This window comes from Monodon monoceros, unplaced genomic scaffold (genome assembly GCF_005190385.1).
Source record: "Monodon monoceros isolate NGI ecotype Baffin Bay Population unplaced genomic scaffold, NGI_Narwhal_1 Super_Scaffold_15, whole genome shotgun sequence".
In the NCBI taxonomy this organism is placed as follows: Eukaryota; Metazoa; Chordata; class Mammalia; order Artiodactyla; family Monodontidae; genus Monodon; species Monodon monoceros.
This window is the reverse complement of record NW_021703771.1, coordinates 80,157,487-80,180,932: the sequence shown is the minus strand read 5'-3', so window position 1 is coordinate 80,180,932 and position 23,446 is coordinate 80,157,487. Positions and strand designations below refer to the sequence as shown.

General features: G+C 45.1%; 1 protein-coding gene across 1 annotated transcript in view; it reads left to right on the top strand.

Annotated features, from left to right (window-relative positions):
• EZR (ezrin) overlaps nucleotides 1-23,446 on the top strand; it is a 49,043-nt gene that overhangs the window by 3,682 nt on the left and 21,915 nt on the right. The window contains exon 3 of the mRNA XM_029223959.1: nucleotides 21,217-21,300. Within this exon, the coding sequence (XP_029079792.1) occupies nucleotides 21,217-21,300 (84 nt within the window). The remainder of the gene's footprint in view (nucleotides 1-21,216; nucleotides 21,301-23,446) is intronic.

Genomic DNA, 23,446 nt, shown 5'->3' with positions numbered 1-23,446 from the left:
ATTCGTCAAAGTATTGTTGATTGGTGTGTCTGAACAGAGTCAGTGGATGACTCTATTTGTAAAACAGTTATATAAATGAAATAATATTTACTTGCTGCGTTTTCTCTTAATACTGCTTCTGCGATCACCACTCGTTAAAGACATTGCACATCCACACGTTCAGTGAGCATCTGTCGCCCCGGCGCCAGGCACAGGGTATCGCACAGACGGTTGCAACAGATCTTGTCTTTGGGGAGCTTGCAGTCTGGGACCCAAGCCCAGACACAGGCAAACACTGGAATGGGAGCTGGAAAACCCGCTGGGAGCCATCCAGGAAGGAAAGAGGCTTAGGTAAAGTGTGACACAGCTGAGAGGAAAGCCACCGGTGCAGAGATGGGCAGGCAGACTGAGAGGTCTTGCTCCATCCCCCGGGGCGGCCCCCCGCCGGCACTCCAGGGCTGTGGTCCATTGCTTTTCCCAGCGGCTCTGGGCTCTACTCTTGTGTGATGAGTAGACTTTGAAGGAGGATGGTTTGAGGTCCAGAGGCACCACGCCCTCTGCCCAGCTGGCCGGTTTGGCCTGGTGTGTCCCTGTCATCTGGGGAGGGGCACGGGCTTGGTGCCCAGGGCTCTGGCTCAGGAAGCAGCCCTCCTGCCCACGGTTCGGCTGAGGGTGACCAGCGGGCTCCTTTCCCCTCCTTCTTCCTTTCCCCCATACTCGCTTTCTTCATTGTGACAGAGAGGAGACGTGGGGTATCAGGAAGGAAAACCACTGCCGTCAAGCTTGGGGATAGAAAGGGTGTTGTGCTCAAGGCCAAGCTCTCTTAAAGCTGTTTTCTGAGAAGTTTAGCCTGAACTGCCTTTAAGTGGCACCCGTGGATGCCTTAGCTGTTCATTCCTAAACTGTCGATATGGAAACTTCTAATGTAAAAGTAAGTTTTCTCCCTTCAGTAGGAAAACTCTGAAAGTGTGTTCAAAATTCTGCCCTATGCCAAAATCTTAAGGTAGTTTCTGAGATGACCTTGTCTCTTGAGAATACGTAGCCTCTTCCACTAAATATTTTAACATGGTCAGAATTCACTGAATATCCTAATACATCCCCCCGCCCCATTGAGGAGCACACATGGGATCTGTTTTCCCCGTGCCCCTCCTTCACCGTACGCAGATGGTGAGTTAGGCAGCTAAGGTTTTCCCATGTGGCGGTAAGGAGCGCTGCCTGGGCTTAGTCATTTGTCGTCACACTGGAAGGCACAGCGAGCGTGTCTGTACGTTCACGCGTTCATTCAGCAGACGTTTACTGCGGCTGGATGTTGAGGCTGCCGAGGTGAGCAGACACAGAAACAGTCCCTGTCGTCATGGATTTACAGTCTGGTGAGAGGAACAGACTGTAGTCGTAGAATAACTTGAATGTGTGCGATGGCGTGTGCATATGGGGAGTGCTCATCGGGGGTCAGGAACGCACCCCGACGCACGTTGTGACTGTGCTGAGCGATGTGAAGAGTGAAGGGGCGTCCTCCAGGTGAAGGAGGGAGACAGGGGACATACCCTGCAGCGAGGCGGGAAACAGCTACATGGGGGCTTAACTCGGGGAAGCGCTGAAGGGTTTTGACTGGAAGGAGGTGACCTGATCAGATCAGCCTTTTGGAAGGTCACTGCAGCTGCCGTACCCGAATCAGCAGGAGGTGCTGGGCTGTGGGAGGTGGTGGCAGCCTGGACCAGGGCCGGGCTGCGGGTGGAGAGAAGCACATGTGTCTGGGAGGTGAACTTGATAGGACTCGGTGATAGATCACCGTGCAGGGGCAGAGCGCGGTGTCGAGGCTGCCTTCTGGTGTCTGGCTTGCATAAGTGTTTGGATGGTGGTGCCATTCACTGAGATAAGGAACCTGGAAAAGGATCGGGTGTGGGAGGGGAGGTTGAGGGTTTGGTTTGTACATGTTGTTAATAAATTTGTGACTGTGATTGATGAAAGAACTCCTCACCTTCTTTCACTATTGTAACCGCTGCCCCCTGCCAGAATATATACAAATACCAGACTTATTAAACGATAGTATTTTTAAATCCACATAGACTAAAAATGATCCAGCAGCTTTCTTATGTTCCTCCTGAGTGTACGTACACACTGTAGACACACGTAGTTCAAAGTTAGCATTAATTTACTACAGGGTTCCCACATTCGGTTACACGATTATCTGAAGATGTTAAGCTTCCTGATCCCTCACAGGACTGCTGAATCCCCATCTCTAGGGCTGGGAGGACTGGATGTCTGTGCTTTAGGTCCCCAGACGGTTCTGATGATTTCATAGGAAAAGGACAGTTTTTATATATTCCTCTCTCTCGGTGGGGTTGATGCTGGTGGTCGTGCGTGGGCAGCGAAGCCCAGTGCGGTTCCGGAGCCTCAGTCCAGGCGAAGGCTCTCATGCTCTCATGAAGGCGGGTACGCGGTCCCAGCTCCTAGCGCCACGGGTGCCCTCATTGGTGTTTGGAACGCGGCCGAGGTGGGAAAAAGGAGATGGGGCTCAGGCTCCAGAAAGACAGGACCAGCTGCGGTGCAGGAGAGGATCTCTCAGATTTGAGCTTCTGTCTGCAGGTGTCCAGCTGCAGAGTTTAATTTGGCAGTGACTAGCGAGCTGTCAAATTTTGGCTCTCTTTGTTTCTAAAGGGGAAAAAGAGGCCAACATTTCCTATTAAATGGTAGGGAACAAAGAGACCCCATTCCTTTGTCTTCTTTTCTTTCTTCTCTTAGCCTTCCGTGCCGGCCTCTCCTTTTAGTCACCATCCTAAATAATATTGTGATTTCTAACAACATTTTGAATAATTTTATTCGTACTTGTAGTTTGGGAAAGGAAAGCACCATCACTATTCTTAGTGAATTATCGTAGTTCTTTAATTTTTTTTTAACTTAAACTTTTGTGAATCTGACCATTTGGAGATTCTTTGGATGATTCAATATGCCTCTTTCTTACAGTATTTAGACATTTCGACTCTAATCTGAAGTAGTAGAATTCAGTCTTTTTTCAAAATCAGTGAATGCATTTTGAATTATCCTCTATATTTTATTTAATTTCAGTAGTAACTACACTTGGGATTCTTCAGCCACTCCAATCAGTTTTTAATTTAAACACTATACAACACTGTAAAACAATTACACTCCAATAAAGATGTTAAAATATATATATACTTATATAATTTAAACACTGTGTGTCTGCCACTATTAATTAAATATGGAATACTTACTGAAGAGACCAGAAGGTTGACATTATTTTCCTTCTAACATGCTTAGTATCTATGGCTTTTGATGTAAAGAATAAAGATTTTATTCCAGACTTCTGTAGTTTTTTTTTTTAAGAAAGAAAGAAAAATAAACATTGTGCTGTGATGTGAGTTAGAGACTTCTGACTATAAAGTGAAGTACTTAATATATAATTAATATACATAATTTTTCTAAGTAAAAATGCAAAGAGCTGTAAAAAGAATAGTTTCATAATTAATTTATTATATTTACCTGTACTTTGGCAAGCCATTTAGTTTCTGTGAACCTCAGTTTCGTCATTTGTAAAATGGAAGTAAAAAAACAAAGTTTTTAAGTGAAAAGAACGTGAGATAAACTGAGATAGAGCTTATACCTATGAAATCCAAACAATTTATATTCAGATGCTGTAAGCTTTATTTCCTGTGTGCTCTTTTCCCCTGAAACATATTTTACAAACGTTTCAGTGCAACCTGTAGCTAAAGCTAAGGGCTTTAGTTCCTGAGTTGCTATAAACCAGGTAAAGTTTGTCAATAGATCTTCCGAGGGAAACAGCAACGTGAAACATTTGAGTTATTTAGTAAAAAGGAACACTTTATCTCCTTCTCATCCTCTATGTCTTCTGTGTCTTCTAGTTGTCAGTATTCCCTTGTAGGTCACATGGGTTCCTTCCTCATTTATTGAAGCCCTATTATATGCACTAGGTGCCAGGTCTATAAAAATAAATAGGATAGGTTTTTGCCTTGAAGGGATTCTCAGTCTAATAGGGGAGTCAGATATGTAAACAAAGAATTGCAGTGCAGTATAGTAAGTGTGGTAATAGAGATACAGAATATTGTGTACCCTAGAGAGCCAGGGAATGCCTCCCAGCTGGGTGAGATTCTTCAGGTGGGTGTTGAGGGGTGCATAGGAGTTACCCTTCTGCCTTTGGGCACTGGTGAATTCAGGCAGCAGCAGTGGTCAGTTCTGTTTTCCTTGGATTATGATTCACATTGCATTCTCCAAGACCTTTTAAACACCTATAGATAAACAGTAACGCTGTTTCAAAGGAAATGTGCATTAACATAATAATTATCTTTTTAACCTAATATACTTGAGAAAACAAACCTTAAAAGCAAAATGAAAATTTTCTGACCTTGATCCGACTTTTATTGATAAAGGATGAAACTGTAATAAACAGTGTGAGACTTTGCTTTCCATTCTGTTAAATTTGAAGTCACTTTCCACAACCTAATTTTCTTTTCTGTTTTTGCCTGAGAGATGATCGGTTTGAAACTGTCAAGACCAAAAAAATTGTCATATCAGATACTGTAAATAATTGTTTTTACTTCAGGATGGGGTAGGTAAAGGCCACATCTGGCTGTGGCCTGTTTTTGCGTGGGCCACCTGGCTAGGATTGGTTTTTTACAATTTAAAGGGATTTTTCAAAGCAACAAGAACATGCAGCCGGTGCCAAATACGGCCCCCAAAGCCTAAAATACTTACTGTCCGGCCCATTACCGGAAAGATTTGCCAACCCCTGCTTTAGGATAAAAGTAATTGTTGTTAAGCCTTTGTTACAACCTTGTATATATTTAATGACTAAGCTAATAATATTTGGAAGCGGATCCACCCCATTGGTTCCAATTTTTAAAAATTTTTTGCCTAAGTACAAAGAACCTGTTCTGTTCGTCTGCGTCCAGTGCGTCACAGGCCTGAGCCTGGACGTGTACTGTGAGTGCTGTCACCAAGGAGCAGGCATGGCTGGGGCTGAGGTCATGTTTTAAACAAGGCTGCTGTTCCGTGGGTCTTGTTTCTATGGAGAAGGTGGTAGTGTCTTGTGTCCCAACTATTGTGTGATGACAGGTTTCTGGCGTATGCTAAAAGAAAGCAATTTGTACCTGGTGTTTGAGTTGGAAAGAGAATGTTAGATGAATGAGTTGTGTTTTTATCACTGATCGTTTAAAATTAACTATTGTCTGTGTCTGAAAGTTTGAGTGTAGATAGTTTTATAATTTGATCCCCGATTGGAAGAGCCCCTCACTGTCTACCCCTTGCTGCTTTATGTACTTCAACTTATTTCTACCCTTAACAGTGATAGATACTTGTTTCTTCGCTTTCTATCTTTCCTGGCCACAGAGTGAGAAGCCAGGTGGTTTGGGGGAGGAGAAAGCATCGTTATCTGCTTCTAGAACAAACTTTAAATGCTTTGCCTTATTGGCAGATAAATACGGGGAAGGAGGATGGGCGAGCAGGTGAACAGGCCTGCCTCTGAGTGCGCGACCTCGGGCGAGCATCCCAACCTCCCTGAGCCCTGCTTCCTCATCTGGGAGGCAGGATCCGAGGACCTGCCTGGCACAGAGGACAGAGTAAAAAGGTGGCCGACTCCACTTGGAACTACTGAATTCTAATCCGATTAAAAGCTTTCATACCTCATGATGGGCATTTTTTTTTTTCTGACTTAGACTAATGATGCAATAGATTGGGCCTCCCCTTTCTCCTGCTCCCACATCCCTCCATAAAATTCCTTTGTCCATTCAACAAGTAGAGTACCTACTGTGCGCCAGGTTTTTTAGGCCCTGGGGATACATTAGTGCACAAAAGGGGAGCAGTACCTGCTTTCAAGACGCCCGCACTGTAGTGGAGAAGACAAATACCTGCTGTCAGGGAGTGGTGGGAGCTGAGGTCAGTTCTCATCCCGGCTTTGCCAAGAGGTACAGGTAGTTTTGTTCTTTCCACTGACTCCTGTTGCGTGAAGAGTTAAAGCCGTTGGGCAGAGTGATTTAGGAATGGGCAGAGCGACTTAGGAATGGGCAGATCGTGACATATTTTTGTTTGTTTTTTGGTAAATCACTCGACATTGCACCACGAGCCAAGGTGATATTTCTCCAAGGACCTGTTTTCACCTAGGTTTGGTGATAAGTATATCGTCGTTTGCCATACCTGCTTGGATTCTTCCATCATTTCTCAAGCATGTGGTTTGGTGAAATTTATACTTTTTGAATAATATTTTGCCTGTTGTACCATTATTGCATCTATAGGGTTTTTTTTTAATAAAATAAGTCTTAGAAGGATATCCAGTCTTATTCCTTACTTTTTTTTTTTGCGGTATGCGGGCCTCTCACTGTGTGGCCTCTCCTGTTGCCCTTATTCCTTACATTTTTAAAGAGAAAATTGAATCACAGATCACTTGATAAAAGCTTAGGACAAATTTTAAATTGAAACCACTTCTTTATTTGTGAAAATGTAATACGTATGTTAGCCTAGTATCCTTGTTGAGATGTTTCATTGCCTTGGTTACATAATTATGGATGTTGTTTCTTGGGCGTTCAAGTATCTGCTTACATAATGCATTGCTATTTGGGTGAGACACTTAAGTGGGACTTAGATGGGGAGATAAGGTGGGGAAAACTTGATGTCTATTAAGAAACTGGCCAAACAGGGCAGTTTGGAAATATAATGGGATGACAAAGCTCCAAAGGGCATTATATGATTTGAACAAATCAACTGTAAAAAGAGAGTTTTGAGGCAATGGGGAACAGTTGAATATTGACTAAACTTTAAATATTAAGGAATAGTTTTTAATTATGTTGGCTATGATAGTGGTGTGGTGGTTTTATATATGTGTATGCTTATATATATATGTGTGTAAGCTTAAAATATATTCATATTTAAAGTCCATTAGGCCTACATACCAAAGTGTTTACAAGTGAAATGATACACAATGGTCTTAAAATGTGCCAGCAAAAAAAAAAAAAAAAAAAATGTGTTTTAAGTGGTAGAAAGAGTAACTGAGTCAAGAATGCTGGAAGAGAAGTAGCCGTGTCATAGGTGGGTGCAGAGCACGCTGCAGCTCATCGCACTGAGCACAGGCTCCGGATGCGCAGGCTCAGCGGCCGTGGCTCACGGGCCCAGCCACTCCGCGGCATGTGGGATCTTCCCAGACCGGGGCACGAACCCGTGTCCCCTGCATCGGCAGGCGGACTCTCAACCACTGCGCCACCAGGGAAGCCCTCAAAGGTGGTTTTTTAAAAGCACATTATAGGGGTGGAAGGGAAAGATGCTGTCACTTTTCAAATCACCAAATCCATGAGTCACTAGAGAGAGAAAGCGGGAAGGGACGCTCCTTCCCCTGGGGTCTGGGTTCCCAGGGAGCCTGCCCTGCCTGCTGTGGGTACCAGGGAGCAGTTCTCCATGGATCCCCGGAGCAGAACCGCAGTTCTTAGACCTTTGGTGTTCTGATCAGATGAGGGACTGATTTAATCCCACCTGGGCCCTCTCGCCCTCCACACACCTTTTATTAAAGGAGAGCTCTAGTCAGAATTGCAGTCGACTTGGAAACGCACAGAACTGTTTGTTCCCGGCTAGTTCCAATACGGCTCTGTATTCCCACGATTTTTTTTTTTTGATGGGGGAGGGGGTGACCCAACTAGAAATAGGTCATTGTCTCAATAGCAGCATTCTCAAAGCTGAAAATTGGAAGTGAGCACACTCAAGTGTGGGGCATTACTTAGTGGAATTGTATGCAGCCGTTTTAAGAGATGAGTATGCAGTCTGTGCTGGGACTGGGGATGGGGGCAGGCTGTGAGGGGCTGAGACCCTGAGTAAATGCAGCAGCCCATGAGCTGCAGGGGCGAGGTGGGCGAGAGGATTACTCCCAATCAAGGAATTAGGTGCATAATTCTAATCCCACTCGGGATGTAGCATACTTGATTGGGACAGAGTACAAATTGAAGAGGTCTTTTTTTTTTTTAAACTTCATATAATTTCAGAGAGTGGTTTAAAAAAGCATATATTCAGTTGAAGTGGCTTATTCGAGCAGATTTTGTTAGCTGGCTGATTTAGCTTGGACTTTAAAAAAATAAAACTATTGGGGTCTTACTCTCTATTTTTGATAGATAGCAAAAGTAAAGACTTTTTGGTCAAGTTCAAATATATCTTATCTAAGCTCCTTATAGGAGAAATGTTCTTTAATACTGCGAAATATTACGGCACATGTGATCTTAACTAGGGGCAAAGATTTATTTCAGAAATGACGCAGGTTTAAGTATGGCTTATTTTATATGCCCTTCCCTAAAACAGCAGGTTAGCAAAGGAATTATGTTGTTTTGACACTTTCATTCTTCCATAGGCTTTCCTCCCACCAGATTAGAAAACTCTTCAGAGACTTCTAAATTTACAAAGAAAACAGTCCACTCCAGGTGGAATGAGGTTTAGTCTGTAGGCCTTTAATTTCCTATGTTTTACGAGCCTGGAATTAAAATCCATCGTACCATGTGATAGCCCTCTTGGCCCTGTCCCTTACTTTGCATCTTTTATGGGATCCTAAGTTCGTGGATATAATTAACCTCACTTTTCAGTGAACTAAATCGGTGCTGAAATATGTATGACACACCTAGTAAAACTGAAATGACATACTACAGAATCAAGACTTCAGAAGCTTATTAGATAAAGTGACCTTGAACGATAATTTATTTTGCCTCCCTTGGGGCGGGAAGAGGAGAGAGGGATAATGATTATTTGTGTTTCTAGAAAGGAACAGTTTCTTTAGCAGAATGTAACATTCTCTGATTATGTATTTACCCCTTCCTGTGGAAAGTGGTGTCCAAGTGTCCTAGTTTAAATTTACACACAGAGTGCATGTCATTCCCCTGTGTGTAGAAGAAATCAGTTCCTACTTACAGACACTCCCCAAAAAAGATCTTAAAAATCGACAGCCAATAGGTATTAGGAATATTATTTTTACATGCCATTAGCAGGTAAGGAAATCCCCACCAGTGTTGCCCCGCAGCCCGGATTTGGAACTTGGGTGAGAATGACAGTCCTTTCATTTTGTCAGATGCTTGGAAAGCAGTTTCTTACTGCCTTCCATTTCCTCCTTCCAAAATTAGTGCCTTAGCCTGGTGAACAGTGGGGAGGGCTTAGCACAAGCTGTTTCCCAAACCCCGGTTTTACAGTAGAGGAGGGAACTGTGACCCTCTTTTTAGTGGGACTGTTCAGAAAGTTCCCTTCCAGCTCTAAGGTCATGATTTTTCTCTAGTTATATTGAGCACAGACAGGACTGGTTTGTTCACTTTTTGTATTGCTAAGCAGGCTTGGCTGACAGGAAGTGGGTCTGGGGGCAGGAAGTGGCTTACTTTCAGAGGCAAAAGGAGCTGTTTAGAAAGACTTGGGAGTTCATTTCATGTTCTCGAAATTATGCGATAGATATTAGTGGATCTGAGCTCTTCCTATCTATATCTGTCTGTATATATACGTCACATAATTTTCACCCTGGAATTTGAAAATACAAACTTTTCAATTCAAAAGTTTAAAGTCATTGACTTACATTGAAAGATACAACTTTAGGACTAACATGTAAGAGCTATACAAACATAAACAGTTTTAGTAGGTAAGGAAATCGCATGAGCCTTTCTAGGCCGCAGTTTCTCAGCCTTTAAAAGAAGGTAGTCAGACTAGGATAACTTTTTACCTCTCACCAAGCAATACCCATTTAGAGTCACCCTACGAAACAGTTACCCCGCCCCCCTTTTTAAATTATTCTGCCTAGAACATATACATGTATATAACATGAAAACAGGGTATACAGTATAACATAATGTAGATACCCGAAACAAAAGTTGTTGGGAAATTCCAAGGCCCAGCTTTCATGTCTCACTCTGCCCTGTTATTGTCCACAGCATATTAAGGACTTAGCTTTTACACTGTAAGCTTAGCCTAATGGTGGCGGAGGAGAGAGCAGCTTGGAAAAGGAGATGAGGGGTATGTAGTGTTGGTTTTCATGGTTACCTTTAAGTTATCCTCAGTACTCCTTAAAGTGGTACTGAATTCTCTGTAAAATGAAGTTAAGTGCCTACCCTAGGGCGTTGCGATTCTCGGAAGACGTGAGCTAAGAAACTGCTTACAGCTATGTGGTTCATAATAGAGTCAGGTTGGCTCGTTTGACACTGAACTCTGTAGTTATGACCTTACTTTTCATTAGCGATTAGCAGCTGGGCGGACACTGATCCATGGCTGCTTTTTCACACCTGGTGGAGAAGGAGTGGGCGGGGAGGGCAGGATTGTTGGACTCCCAAAGGTCCACGACCTCGCCTGAGGCACTCGGTTGTGGTAGGTTAATTCACGTTCTTGATAGATAGCACCTACCGGGAATTTGGAGTTATTCTCATCAGCTGTGAGCCTCAGTCCACACGGCGCAGAGCTTGAATTTTCCTGCTGGGGGAGCGACCACAGCCACAGGGGCTGGAGTATCTGGAGCTCTGAGATGGACAGCGGGAGGGAGGCTGGGAGCGGCTGACACAGGCACCCCCGCTCCTTCTCGGTGACTTTCCGGACACCGTAGCCCCGGGAATAGCACCGGTCCGTGACTCCTGGGAAGTGCGGATAACAGGAACTGCGGGCCAGCACTTCGACCTCCTTAGGAGTTGTCTCGAGTGGACTCTTGTCAGCCCTAACATTCGATGGTTTTATCATTCCTGTTACTAGGCAATAAAAGGCTGGTGTATTTATTATCCTGGTATCGTACAATTATATGAATACTTGATTAGAATATGAGTTTGTGTCTGTGCTGCCCATCTGTCTTGGTTGGCTGTGCTACAGACAGAATGATGGTGCGCGGAATTCTTACTGCACCGCCTGGCACTTTGTGTTCTGATTAATTCCGTAGACTTTTTGCAAGATTTGTGGAGCTAGATGGCCAGTTTTCTTTGGCATTTGATAATTTTTCCTAAGCCTAACAAGCCATTTTCTTCACCTTCACTCAGTTTCTTCTTTAACCTCAAAAAAGAAGACTAGGGCTTCCCTGGTGGCGCAGTGGTTGAGAGTCCGCCTGCCGATGCAGGGGACGCGGGTTCGTGCCCCGGTCCGGGAAGATCCCACATGCCGCGGAGCGGCTGGGCCCGTCAGCCATGGCCGCTGAGCCTGCGCGTCCGGAGCCTGTGCTCTGCAACGGGAGAGGCCACAACAGTGAGAGGCCCGTGTACTGCAAAAAAAAAAAAAAAAAAGACTAATTTTAAAAAGTTATTATCCATTGGTGGTCAGGTTTGCCATAGCGTTATTAGTAAGATACACTGTTATTCACACCTTCTGTAAAGGTCAGTAAACCTCAAGAAGTCTGATGTTAAGAGCTCGAGCTTACACATGTACCCCTGAAGTTTCTAACTTTGAGGCCAGCTTGCCTTCAGGCACCTGGTGACATGTGGATGCTGCTGTTGTTGGCAGCATTTTAGAGAGACCAATGCCTCCTTCCTGACTGACAGCAGAGTTGACGTCTGCCAGTACAGTCAGTATCAGGTTACTACGGACTTGACTCCAGTTAATGAAAGGTTGTGTTTTAAGAACCACATTGCTATTTTACTTGTCTTCTCTCTGTACAGTGTTTTAATATTTTGACATTGGTTTTTATTTTGACCTCTCCATGCTTAAAGGAATGGTGCACAACAGGGTGTTTTCTCGGCTGCCTTTCTTGAATAGAAAGGACACTTTAAAGTGGACACACTAAAGTGTCCACTTTAGAAGTTGGACACTTCTAAAGAACTGCGTGCTTATTAGAAACTATAACGATGTAAACTATGGTCATTGGATTTTTAATGGCAACTACTTTTATAGAATTTTGTTGTTTATATAAACAGTGTTACTGGGAGCAGTGTTGCACATTTAACTAAGACGAACATTCATTTTATTTAATAGATAGAAACAAACTTATCTCTATTAGCCATTACCGTGACAGCCTGTAAAGGGTTAGTGATACGGACAGAGAAGAGCTAAAAATCAAAAATTCCATTGCCTTTGGGGCTTTCCAACTTTGCCTTCTAAATTGGCTAAATTCACAGGTCTGCATTTCTACATTAAGCTGATTAAGGTTTGCTGAGTTACTGGTAATGTTTTACGGAGGGTGGTTATTATTTGTAAATGACCACTGTGTGTCATCGCTAATGCTGTGATTTATTGAGTTGCAGTATGTTCATGAGACTGATTTTTATCTTAAAGATAAGGAGATCAGGATCCAAAGAGAGTACAAAAATTGGCATCCCTCTGTAGAGATACAGTTTCATTAAGAAAAACCTGCCTCTGCGAGTTTAGGTCTAGTACTGAACGAAAGTCTAGTAAAGGTATTTTCACATAATGGAGTATAAATAGTAGCAGTGCAGACGTTAATCTTGCCAGAAGGAGTTGTGGCCCTTTGCTTGTTCAGGATCCTAGCCTAGCCTCTTTCCCTGAGGGCAGGGTCTGTGTGGGTGTGGCCTTGCTTATGAGATGGGAGGAGCTGGAGATGGATGGGCCCATCCCAACCTCCCGAGTCAGAATCTCTGGGCCTGGGGCCCAGGAAGCTGTTTCAACAAGCTCTCCAGGTAATTCTTTTGTGTGTTCAAGTTTGAGGAGCACTGAGGGCCTGGGGAGAGTAGCATATGAGATGTGGCTGGCCATGCTTCCTGTGCACTTGCTAACAGACACCAGCCTTCATGAAGCCTGTCTGGTATTGCCGCAGTGAGCAGGGCTCTGGAGGGGTTAATGTTCATCCAAGAAAGCAAAATTCAAAGATAGTGTTCCGTTAAAAAATTTTTTTTCTGGTACTTTAATTGGGTGCTGGGCGATGACGAGTTCGGCACCAATTGGAGTTAAGTGTGAAACAAGACTCAGTTTGCTGCTCAAAATTTACAAGAGCCTGGGCTCTCCCCTCTCCCCCGAGCTGGCTCCTGGTTTGTTAAGGGAAGGGGCTGACTACAGTTCCTGCGGCTGGAATGACTGCTGGCCTCAGGGGAGCGCGAGTGTGCACCTGGAGGAGACGTGTTTCCTGCTGTGGTCACAGCGGTTTGTTTAGCAGCTGTGGCACCTTCCTGAGAACGTAGCGTATTTTTACTCACAACTTAAATGAAACAGTGAACTGAAGTTGAATTTTAGTTTTAAAAAATTAATTTTCTTTCATCTTTGTTTGCCCCTAAAATTGTTTTCTTATCAATTTGAATACCAAATTGACCATGGTCTAGTTCAAATGACTTGTTTTCTAGCTGTTTCATATTTATAATCACTAAAGTAACAGAGAAAACAGTAAGATCCTCAACCCAAATGTCCATCAGCAATGAATGTATATAGAGACAAAAGTGAGATATCCAGATAGTGGAATATTACTTGGCAGTAAAAAAAAAAAAAAAAAAAAAAGGAATGAAGTGCTGATACGTGCTACAACCTGGATAAATCTTGAAAACATGTTAAGTGACAGGAGCAAGTCACCAAAGACCACATAGTGTATGATTCTGTTTCTATGAAATGTCCAAAATAGGGAACTCTGTGGAGACACAAAGTAGATTCTTGGTTGCCAGGGTTGGGGGGAAGGAGTTACGGGAGTGAGTGCCAGCGGGCGTGGGGTTTCTTTTTGCGGTGATGAAATGTGCTAAAATTAGATAGTGGGATTGGTTGCATAACTCTGAAGTTGCTAAAGGCCACTCAGTTGCATATTCTAAATGGGTGCATTTTATGGGATGTAAGTTACATTTCAACAAAGCTCTTGTAAAGAGTAATGACTCAATGATGAAAATCAAAATACAATGTTGTCTCAGTAATTATTCAATGAAGTGAACCAAGGTAGCATCTGAAGAAGGTTTTATAATTCATTTCAGTTGTGAGAATTTTTCCTCATCATACTCCCCTGCGTTTCTTCCCCCATTTGTGGGAGAAAGTTTACCATACTACTTCCTGTCAGAGCCTTTTGAAGTATTTGAAAGGTCTTACCCAGATATTTGAAAGCTGTAGAAGTTGCTGAAGTGGCACCTCCAGAAGAGGGCGGGAATGTTGGAAAACAGCACGGCCACTTTAAATGACCGTGAAAGGTCAAGCTCTCAGTGTAATCCTGGCAGTGCTTAGAGAGTTCTACTCAGACTAATTTTTGAGTAACTGCAGGTGTGATAATACAGGGATTAATCTGTTATCACTGAATCCACTGCCTGCAATTCAAACATTCAGATGTTACTCTTTGAATTTCCCTTTCGTGGTTTTCCTGATTCCGCGTACATAGGAAAATCACTGCAAACTTTTATTTCCCCTGCAGTGTCCTGGCTACTAAAATTACCTAAACCTGGTTAGTCTAAGAAGATGTAAAACGGCTGCTTGTCTGTAAAGTGTGTGGAAGAACTGGTCTTGAACTTTTCCCTCCTGTCTTGGTCTTTAGTATGGTGTGAATTTATTCTGTAAAAAGTGTGATGGGGGCGGGAGGTTTTCTTACACGAAGTTTAAAGTAGTTCAGGAGGAAGTAGACATTTCTCAAAGGAAAAATTGCAGGACTAGATTTATTTACCAAAATGAGGAAAATAAGGAGTGAGATAATTTGACAGCCAAAAATTCAGCAATCGTACGTGGGTTAGAAGTAAAATACAGTATTTTATTGTCAACTCGGTATCTTTTCTACATCTCTCGGACGTTTAGAAGGCGTTTTAGACACCATTTTGAAAAAATTAAACCGAGAAGACTCAAAAATCATGTTCTTCCTAAGAGCACCGTGAAAGATACTCTGGTCCTTTGGGACATTCCATGGGGGCCTGTAGGCAGAAGAACCTGGGAGACCTAGACTGAGGCACCACCTGGGAATTTCACAACTTGCATTAATACGGCAAAGACTCTCAAAGCCTTTCAGTTAAAGAAAGAAAGAAAGAAAAAGAAATAGAGAACCTTAACCTGTGTGACCTGAAAATACTGCCTTCCCACCCCCCATGCTTTGTCCCTCTCTCTTTAAATTCAGATAATTTTGCAGAAACTACACAGCCACTGATTTGGTTGGTGTCCGAAGCCACTCCTATAATTAAGCTACAGAATGTTAGAAGACCCCTTACAGATAGAGTCATTTCCATTTTATAAAGGAGCTGGGAGTGCCTCCTTCAGACTGGGGCTAGGCCCGGAGGCGATCCTGCCCACCGCCTGCTGTCAGGCCTGTGTCCCGTGATTGCCCAGCAAAGCGGGGACGGTGGATTTATTTGATTTTAACAGGGCGAATTGTTATTGAACTTATATTTTTAAAAAAACAGCTTGGGGTTTAACACCTTTAATTCCCTTTTTTATTGGAAAAAGAGCTGTCCGTTGCATTGGAGCAATAAAACCTGTACTATCGTGTGTCTGGTTAGAGAGTTACATCCTCGTCCTTGGAAATGTGAAAACAGGTGTGAGCTTTTCCTTTGTCCATGCAAACAGCCTCCCAGCCGGCTCGTAATAGTGGCACGTAGTTACTTATTTTCTTACGAACCTTCCCATTCCCTCTGCACGTGCACAGCTCTAGCTCCGATTGCATCTCACCTTGGGCCTTTGGACTTTAGACCGAGCATTTCAGAGCTGGAAAGGACTCAGGTCATCTAACCCAGACCCTCTCTTTGCAGATCAGGGGGCTGAGGCCCCAGGGAGGAAGGCCTTCGCAGGTCACCGTGCCATGGGGCCTCAGGGCTCCCAGGCTCTCGCCCACTGTTCCAGGGATCAGTGAATCTGGCTGGTCCTCAGAATCACTTGAGTGGCTTTTAAAAAATACAGGTTCTTGGGTTGAGGCCCAGAAACTCAGGTGTTTGAGAAGCTGCTCTGGGGATTCTAATGCTTAGTCCTGAAGGACTGGGGTGTGTGACATCTATTTGAGGGCCACCTATTTAAGTCGTAAGCGGCAGCGGCCCCCCCCCCCCCCCCCCCCCGCCAGGAGGCGCTGATTGGTGCCTCGAAGGCATGCACGGTGCCGACCTGCTGGAGTGCGCTGGGAGCAGAAGGTGAAAGCTATTATGGTTCCTCAGCCTGTTGATGGTAGTTTTGAGCTGAGCTAACCCATAATGAGAATAGCAAATAGAATTTTTAAAAGAGTAGATTATTAAGCAGAAGGAGATTAGGGAGTATTACAATTAGGTATTCGTCATCTTCATTAACTAAGGCAAAGGTAAGTAGGTTTATGTGTTGAATCCTGATATTAAACGAGATACGCGTTATATAGTTAAGTGGTCTGGTGCAAATACCTGTGAAACACCAGTCATTATATTCATGAAAAAAAAAATGCCTGGTGTTTTGCTTAAATTTAAGAAGCTTTACTGGCTAGTTTCATTAGTTCTTGTTTTAGAAATAAAACGAAATTCATTGCTATTTTTGTTCTTAGGCATTTGTCTCTTGCATATACTGATATTTCAGTAATAGATCAGAAACCTACCTCTCTTATTGAAATGAAAACTCCTACTAAGCGGGCTACTATCAGAGGCAAAAAAGATTTTTCTGCTGAATATGGTCAGTGTGAAAAACACACAAATACTCATTAAAAACCTCATTTTCCTCAAGGGGTTCAGACACCTTCAATACCAAGTTTTGTGTCTAGGATACATTATCTTACTCTGAAATGCTGACCCAGTATATAGCTGTTTAAAAAAAAACCTTGTTATTTTAAATCCGTAGAGTGCTAATGTAACTCTCATACTGAAACTTATGAATTTCCATTATAAATAGTGGAGTATGATTATGTCTGGTTCCTTTTAGATTCTAACATTTTGGAAACTCTAACTACAGCTTTGTGCCATAGCTTCAAAAGGAGTAGCATTTGGAGGAGAGACATGAATTACTAAATTATCATCTACACCAACCACATGGTTCTCTGTGTGTACGTAATGGATTGGGGTACGTGGGCAGAATTAAACTTTTATCACCACTGCCCCCACCAAACAGAGCAGAATGTTAGAAAGGGTTTCAGTATTTTGACCAGCCTGGCATAAACATTGCCCTTTTGGTGGGTAGATTTTAAATGGCTAACTGCATACTGTACACACCTGTACCGCACATTACTATGTGATTTTGCTGCCTTCAGAGAATATTGCCTTTGAGAAAAGTGTGTGATCTAGGGGGAAATACGAAGACAATAAAAATTGCAAACCATGTGCTTTTCTCCAGCCTTTGCACGTGGTTTGGGTTTGTGTGGTGATACGTTTTACCCTGGACCTCCAGCTTTTCGTGGGACCACTCTCACATTTATCATGCATAACCATATCATCCCACTTTATTTCTGTGGCACCACTGCAAACACGAGTGCTAGCTTTTTCCAGGTACACACTGAGTTCCCTAAAAACAATTGAGGGGCTTCCCTGGTGGCGCAGTGGTTGAGAATCTGCCTGCCAATGCAGGGGACACGGGTTCGAGCCCTGGTCTGGGAGGCTCCCACATGCCGCGGAGCAACTGGGCCCGTGAGCCACAACTGCTGAGCCTGCGCATCTGGAGCCTGTGCTCCGCAACAAGAGAGGCCGCGATAGTGAGAGGCCCGCGCGCCGCGATGAAGAGTGGCTCCCGCTTGCCGCAACTAGAGAAAGCCCTCGCACAGAAACGAAGACGCAACACAGCAAAAATAAATAAATAATACCACATATTGTAAAAAAACAAAACAAAACAAAACAAAAAAACCCAGTTGATTACCAAGGAAACCTAACAGGATAATAAAAAGGAGAGTTGGGATTTAGGTATGTTTCCTTAATATTGCCAAAGCCTGATTTCTTCTAAAGCCCCAGGATAAGTGGACCAAAACATGAATATAAACGGTCCTGTCGTCTGAGTAAATGTTCCGTCTTAAACGTTGATGGAAGTTTATGCTGTATCTCAGTACATTATTACAGATCTATAAAGTTTAAAAGAATCTTAATAGTCTTTCTAAACATGGACCAGCTTAACATGCTGCTGATTTAGGCAGTGCCGTGCTGCGATCCTCAGGGTAGGAGCATCCCCTGTATCCAGAGGGCATTTTGGGGTGCGTGTGTGTGTTGGGGGGTACTTTTAGAGGACTGGGGATGCCTGGTGTTTAGTGGGTGGGCTCGGGGATGATAAACATCCTGCAGTCCTTGAGGTAGTCTCGCAGAAGGAACACTCGTGCTGGCCCAGAACAGCATTTCACCCCCGACCCCATGAGAGACACGAGTAGGGTGACGACTAGTCAAGGGACACGCGCCCAGTCCTTCAGGGCAGCTTGGCTGGAGATCATTAACCTGCTGTTCATTCGAGTGTTTAGCTTTCACGAGTTCTCCCGTCTCATCCTTGGTCTCAAGATTGTAGACCATGCGCTGTAAATGAAATACACATATATTGATTAAAATTACCTTGCTTTTGTAATTTGAGGGGGTGTCTGAAAATGAACATTTTGGTGCCTCCCCAGATCAGAGCTGGGCGTTGCTCTTTCCCACGGGGCTGGTGGGCATAGCGGAGGGGAAGGCTGTCTGCCTCCCGACACTGGTCCCAGCCGTGCCTGTGACTGCAGCCCGAAGAGCTTAGCCTGATCGCTGGCTTGCTTTTGTTTGCGGCCATACACCAGACTGCAGGATTGCCTGGGTGTTGCAGCTCAGGGAAGGGAGTCCCTGGAAAGACCGGAGCAAGTGAAGCTTGGCGGAATGTCTCACTGGAGCTGCTGATGGTCATTTTTTTTTTTTTTTTTTTTTTTTGTTTATTTTTGGCTGTGTTGGGTCTTTGTTGCTGCACGCGGGCTTTTCTGTAGTTGCGGCGAGCGAGGGCTACTCTTCGTTGCGGTGCGTGGCCTTTTTTCATTGCGGTGGCTTCTCATTGCGGAGCACGGGCTTCGGTAGTTGGCGGCACGTGGGCTCAGTAGTTGTGGCTCTCAGACTCTAGAGCGCAGGCTCAGTAGTTGTGGCACATGGGCTTAGTTGCTCCATGGCATATGGGATCTTCCCAGACCAGGGCTCGAACCTGTGTCCCCTGCATTGGCAGGCGGATTCTTAACCAATGCGCCACCAGGGAAGCCCTGATGGTCATTTTAAGTGCCTGTGATGGGAGGTGTAGTTTTTGTGGGTTGCGCAGACCTTCCCAATCCACTTAATTTTTAAGAAAGTTCACTTTCTACATACTACTGGCTTGTTACATCTAATCTCAGCAAAAGTATTCATTTTGCGGGTTCTTTGCTTTTACAAAGAGTTGTGTGAACTTTGAGTCAAATATGAACCAGCTCAGAACCTTAAAATAGTTTTTTTCTAAATTCCTGTTAACGAGTTTGCAAAATGGTTAAAAATAGTGTGACGATCACTTTTTTATGTTAATTATTAGCATTGGTTTCCAGAGGTGACATTTTTTTCTTGGTCCTCAAATTTAGAGGTGATTGAGATGTAGGAGTTAGAGTCTGAAATCTCCTACGCGTGAACCTCTGGTCTCTTATATGCATCTTAACCAGGGTAGTGGCATTCGGTACACACTGTTCGGTGGTTCAGTTTCTGAATCAGTAGGTAACAGAGAAAGAAGAGCGTATCTGAGGCCCAGCATTTGTCAGTCCCACGTCCCTCCACTTCAGTTTCGAGTGTGACATTCATTGTGGGCTTATGAGTGTAATTTAATTTGGAGCTGCATTTGTTACAGAACATTTGACTTTGGGGCTGCTTTCACATCCCTCTCATGTGCCCTTGGAACCGTAATTGAGAGAGACTTGCTTTGTGACAGCCATTTTGTGATTTCTTTAAATTATCGCTGGCAGGAAAAGGAAGAAACTTAGGTTTTTATATTTTAATAAACTTGAAGAATCCAAAATGTGCCTAGTCTTCTCAGTAAACTTCAGTTCTTTAATTTGTAGACTTGTGATTGGAGAGGAAACGTTTATTAAAATCTGGAAAATCATGCCTGACTTCTCTATATGTTATATCAGTCAGAAAACCTTTAAGGCAGGCTGTATGTGTGTCAAAGTATCTCTCAATCATCACAGTCTTGAGTGTTAGGGGAAAAATGATTTGTAAAGACTAATTTTTGTTCAACTTAGACAGAGTCTTAAGTATCCAGCCAAGGCATGACACACATTCGGAACTCACCACTTTTTAGTGCTTATATCAGGAAGCTAAATAATACATTTAGGGGACGTCCCTGGTGGTCCAGTGGTTAAGAATATGCCTTCCAATGTAGGGGACACGGGTTCAATCCCTGGTTGGGGAACTAAGATCCCACATGCTGCGGGGCAACTAAGCCCACGTGCCACAGCTGCTGAGCACGCGAGCCACAACTAGAGAGAGAAGCCCGCACGCTGCAACAAAAGATCCTGCATGCTGCAAGGAAGATCCTGTGTGGCCGCAGCTAAGACCCGACGCAGCCAAAAATTAATTAAATAAATAAATAAATATTTTTTAAAAATAATAAATACAGTCAGTCAGTCAGTGTCCTCGTTACATTGCTGTCCGTGTTAGGACGAATTTGGAATATATGTCTATCCAGCTATTTATATATTTCACGTGAAAAATGGTGAGAAGCAAGCATTTCTTAATGTTGAGCATTATAGTTGCTGTGTTATTTTCCTTTGGGACCGTGATATAAGGTAGCTAGATTTGCATGTTTTTCATATGCTAGCAAATTCTGGGTTTTTTCAAGCGATAAATTGGAAAATGACCTTGAAATAAATTGCCTTAAACCACAGTATGGCACTATTAGAGACATTTTTTCAGGCCTTCCCATCACTACCACCTTGTGACCTTACTATTGCTAGTAATGCTTCCATGTTCCCACTGTCTTCATAATTACCTTTTCAAATTACTACATAGTATTCTGTCCTCTCCGATGTGCCTGTGACCATTTCGCCGTTTCTCTCTTCACTGTCGAGGTGGTTTCTGAAGTTGCTGGCAGCATTCTGGTGCACAGACCCTCCTCTGTCCTCTCCTGTCACTTACAGACTTGGTGTGAATGCCCAGAGGCGGCTTCACTTAGCTGTCATAGGGCCAAAATGTGAGACGGTGTATGGAAAATATGTTGACAGTTATCAAAGTATTTTGTAGAAAAACAGCTTAGACCGAAGCGTGAAGGTGCTTTATTAAAGCCACGAGGGCACACATTTGGATCCAGACTGCATGCGTAGGCACAGAGCTGGGGGGGTGTGGTGTGGTGTGTGTTTTGGGGTTGGGGGTGTGTGTCTGTGTGTCTTGACAGGTATGAGAATGGGTGTGGAGGAGGGACATACTCTCACCACGTTGCTCAGGACCGTTGAGTTCAGGTGGGACACTCGGAGATTATTAAAAACACCCGGTTAAGTGTAATGTGTTCCATTCTGTTTTCTAGATCAACGTCCGAGTTACCACCATGGACGCGGAGCTGGAGTTCGCCATCCAGCCAAATACAACAGGAAAACAGCTTTTCGATCAGGTTGGTTTCTGTGAACTTGAGAGAGCGGGTTCCCAGGTAGAAAAAAGCGTTTGCAGCATCGGAATCACTTTGCCGAGCATATTTACTACCTTGGTTGGCTGCTAGCTTCTCGCTGTGGAGTAGACCATTTTTTTACCCCCTGCCAGCGGGGTTCAGCTGTCGTAAACACTCTCCCCGGGGTGGCCCCTGTTCGCAGTCCCGAGGAGAAGGGGCGCTGTGCAGTCTTCACGAGCCGGAGCCTCACCCGAGAGCTCTGGCTGCCGCCTCTCCCGCTGGGGTCTCCACGGTCCCCCTGGCCGTTTCTTGCCATCTGGTTCGCGGCCGGGGTGCAGTGGAGGACAGCGTGGGGCCAGGCGGCCTCTCTCCAGCACCCCCTGCAGCCGCAGAGTCCTGAGCCCCTCGGGGGTCAGCACACACCCTTCCCTCCAGCCAGGTAACAGCCCAGCCGCGCTCCTGCCCCTCTCTTCGTGAAAGCTGAAGGTGACGCAGAGTTTTAATAAGCGCGGTGCACCACCATGAGGGCCGTGATAAGTCTTCCATGAAACGGTTCCAAGCTTTAGACAGAGCGAGAGCTACCTTTCTGGGCTTTGTGAATTCTGCTCTGGGACTGAGGACCCAGTAGGGCGCCGGGGCAGGGTGTGCGTTCACAGGCACCTGCACCATCGGCGGCCTCCCTGAGAGGCCCCGCCAGTCGGCCAAGCCATGCTCTGCATCCCAGCACCAAACTGGAAACAGGAGCGGAGTCCTGGCAAGTGTAGAAAGTATAGGTGACTCACCCTGGGCCTGATGGGATCTCCCTTTCATCCCCAAAGTCAGCACCCAGCAGGTTAATTTCTCCAAGCCAGTGAGCAGGGCCTGGGGGCTCACACCTCCAGGGGGAGGGATCGAATGCAGCCTCCGCTCTCCCTGTGCTGTGATTTTGAGGCCATTCCCTGGCCGTGCCTCACGGATAACGATAAAGACATTTAACTGCCTGGGGCGGGACTGGACTTGGGGTGGAAATCTAAGGGTTTCTCCTGAAAGAAAATCCTGGGCACCGTATGGGGGCAGTGGTGAGAGCACGGACGGGGAGGAAGCCAGGGGCTCGGGTCAGCTCTGCCTGCAGCTAGCGCGTCCCTCAGTCACCAGAGTTAGTGTTGGAACTTTTTTCAGTATTGTGTGTTCCTGTTGTGAAATACTGTGTAATCTGAGGACTTGAGGCTGGAGCGGACCCGTGGAACCGCTCATGGAACCGCTTGTGGGTCAGCGGAACATGACTCGGTCTGTGTTAGAACTGTGGACGCAGAGGCCTGGCAGGAAAGGCCGTCTCCACAGCCTTGCACCTCGCCCAGTTGCACCTCGCTCTTTGAATATCCACTTGTTTATCCCTCCGACGTGGTACGGTGAGGCGGGGATGCTCAGGCCTCATCGGCACAGGTGGGCCAGGCGCCCCTCCTCCCCTCCGCCACGCTGGGCGTGTTTCCTCCTGAACGAACATCCAGGAGGGGCTGCGGGCTGCACGGGGCTCTGCGTCCTTTCTCTGCTGCTCCCCCTGATGCGCTTCTAGGTCTCGGAAGCTCATTCACGGGCCCAGCTGCCAGTCACTGAAATGTGGTCCTCAACTGGCATCGGTTGAAGGAGACTTGGAAGGTAGTTAGTCTGTCTGATTCCCTCCCACCCCCTCTGTCACTTGAGCCTCCTCAGCAGTAACTGTCCCCCAGCCCCTGTCCCAGTGCTGTTGCTTCGTCTGTGACTAGATTCTAGCCCAGGGCTCCGAGGTGATGGAGGCCCTCACAGAGACCATCGTGGAGGCCTGGCAGGGCCATGGTGCTTTCCCACTACTGCAGCTGCCGACGTGCTGAGAAAGGAGTTCCTGCCACGCGACTCTCTGCTCACTGTTTTCGTCACCGGAAAGTATCAGTAGTATTTTCCAGCTGTCGCTTGAGACTGAGTTAAGTAGACACATCCCTGCCTTTTCCTTTCCCAAAACGTGCCATTTAAAACACCACAGAGGGACTGCCCTGGTGGCACAGTGGTTAAGAATCCAGCTGCCAATGCAGGGGACACAAGTTCAAGCCCTGGTCAGGGAAGATCCCACATGCCACAGAGCAGCTAAGCCCGTGCACCACAACTACTGAGCCTGCGCTCTAGAGCCCGCGAGCCGCAA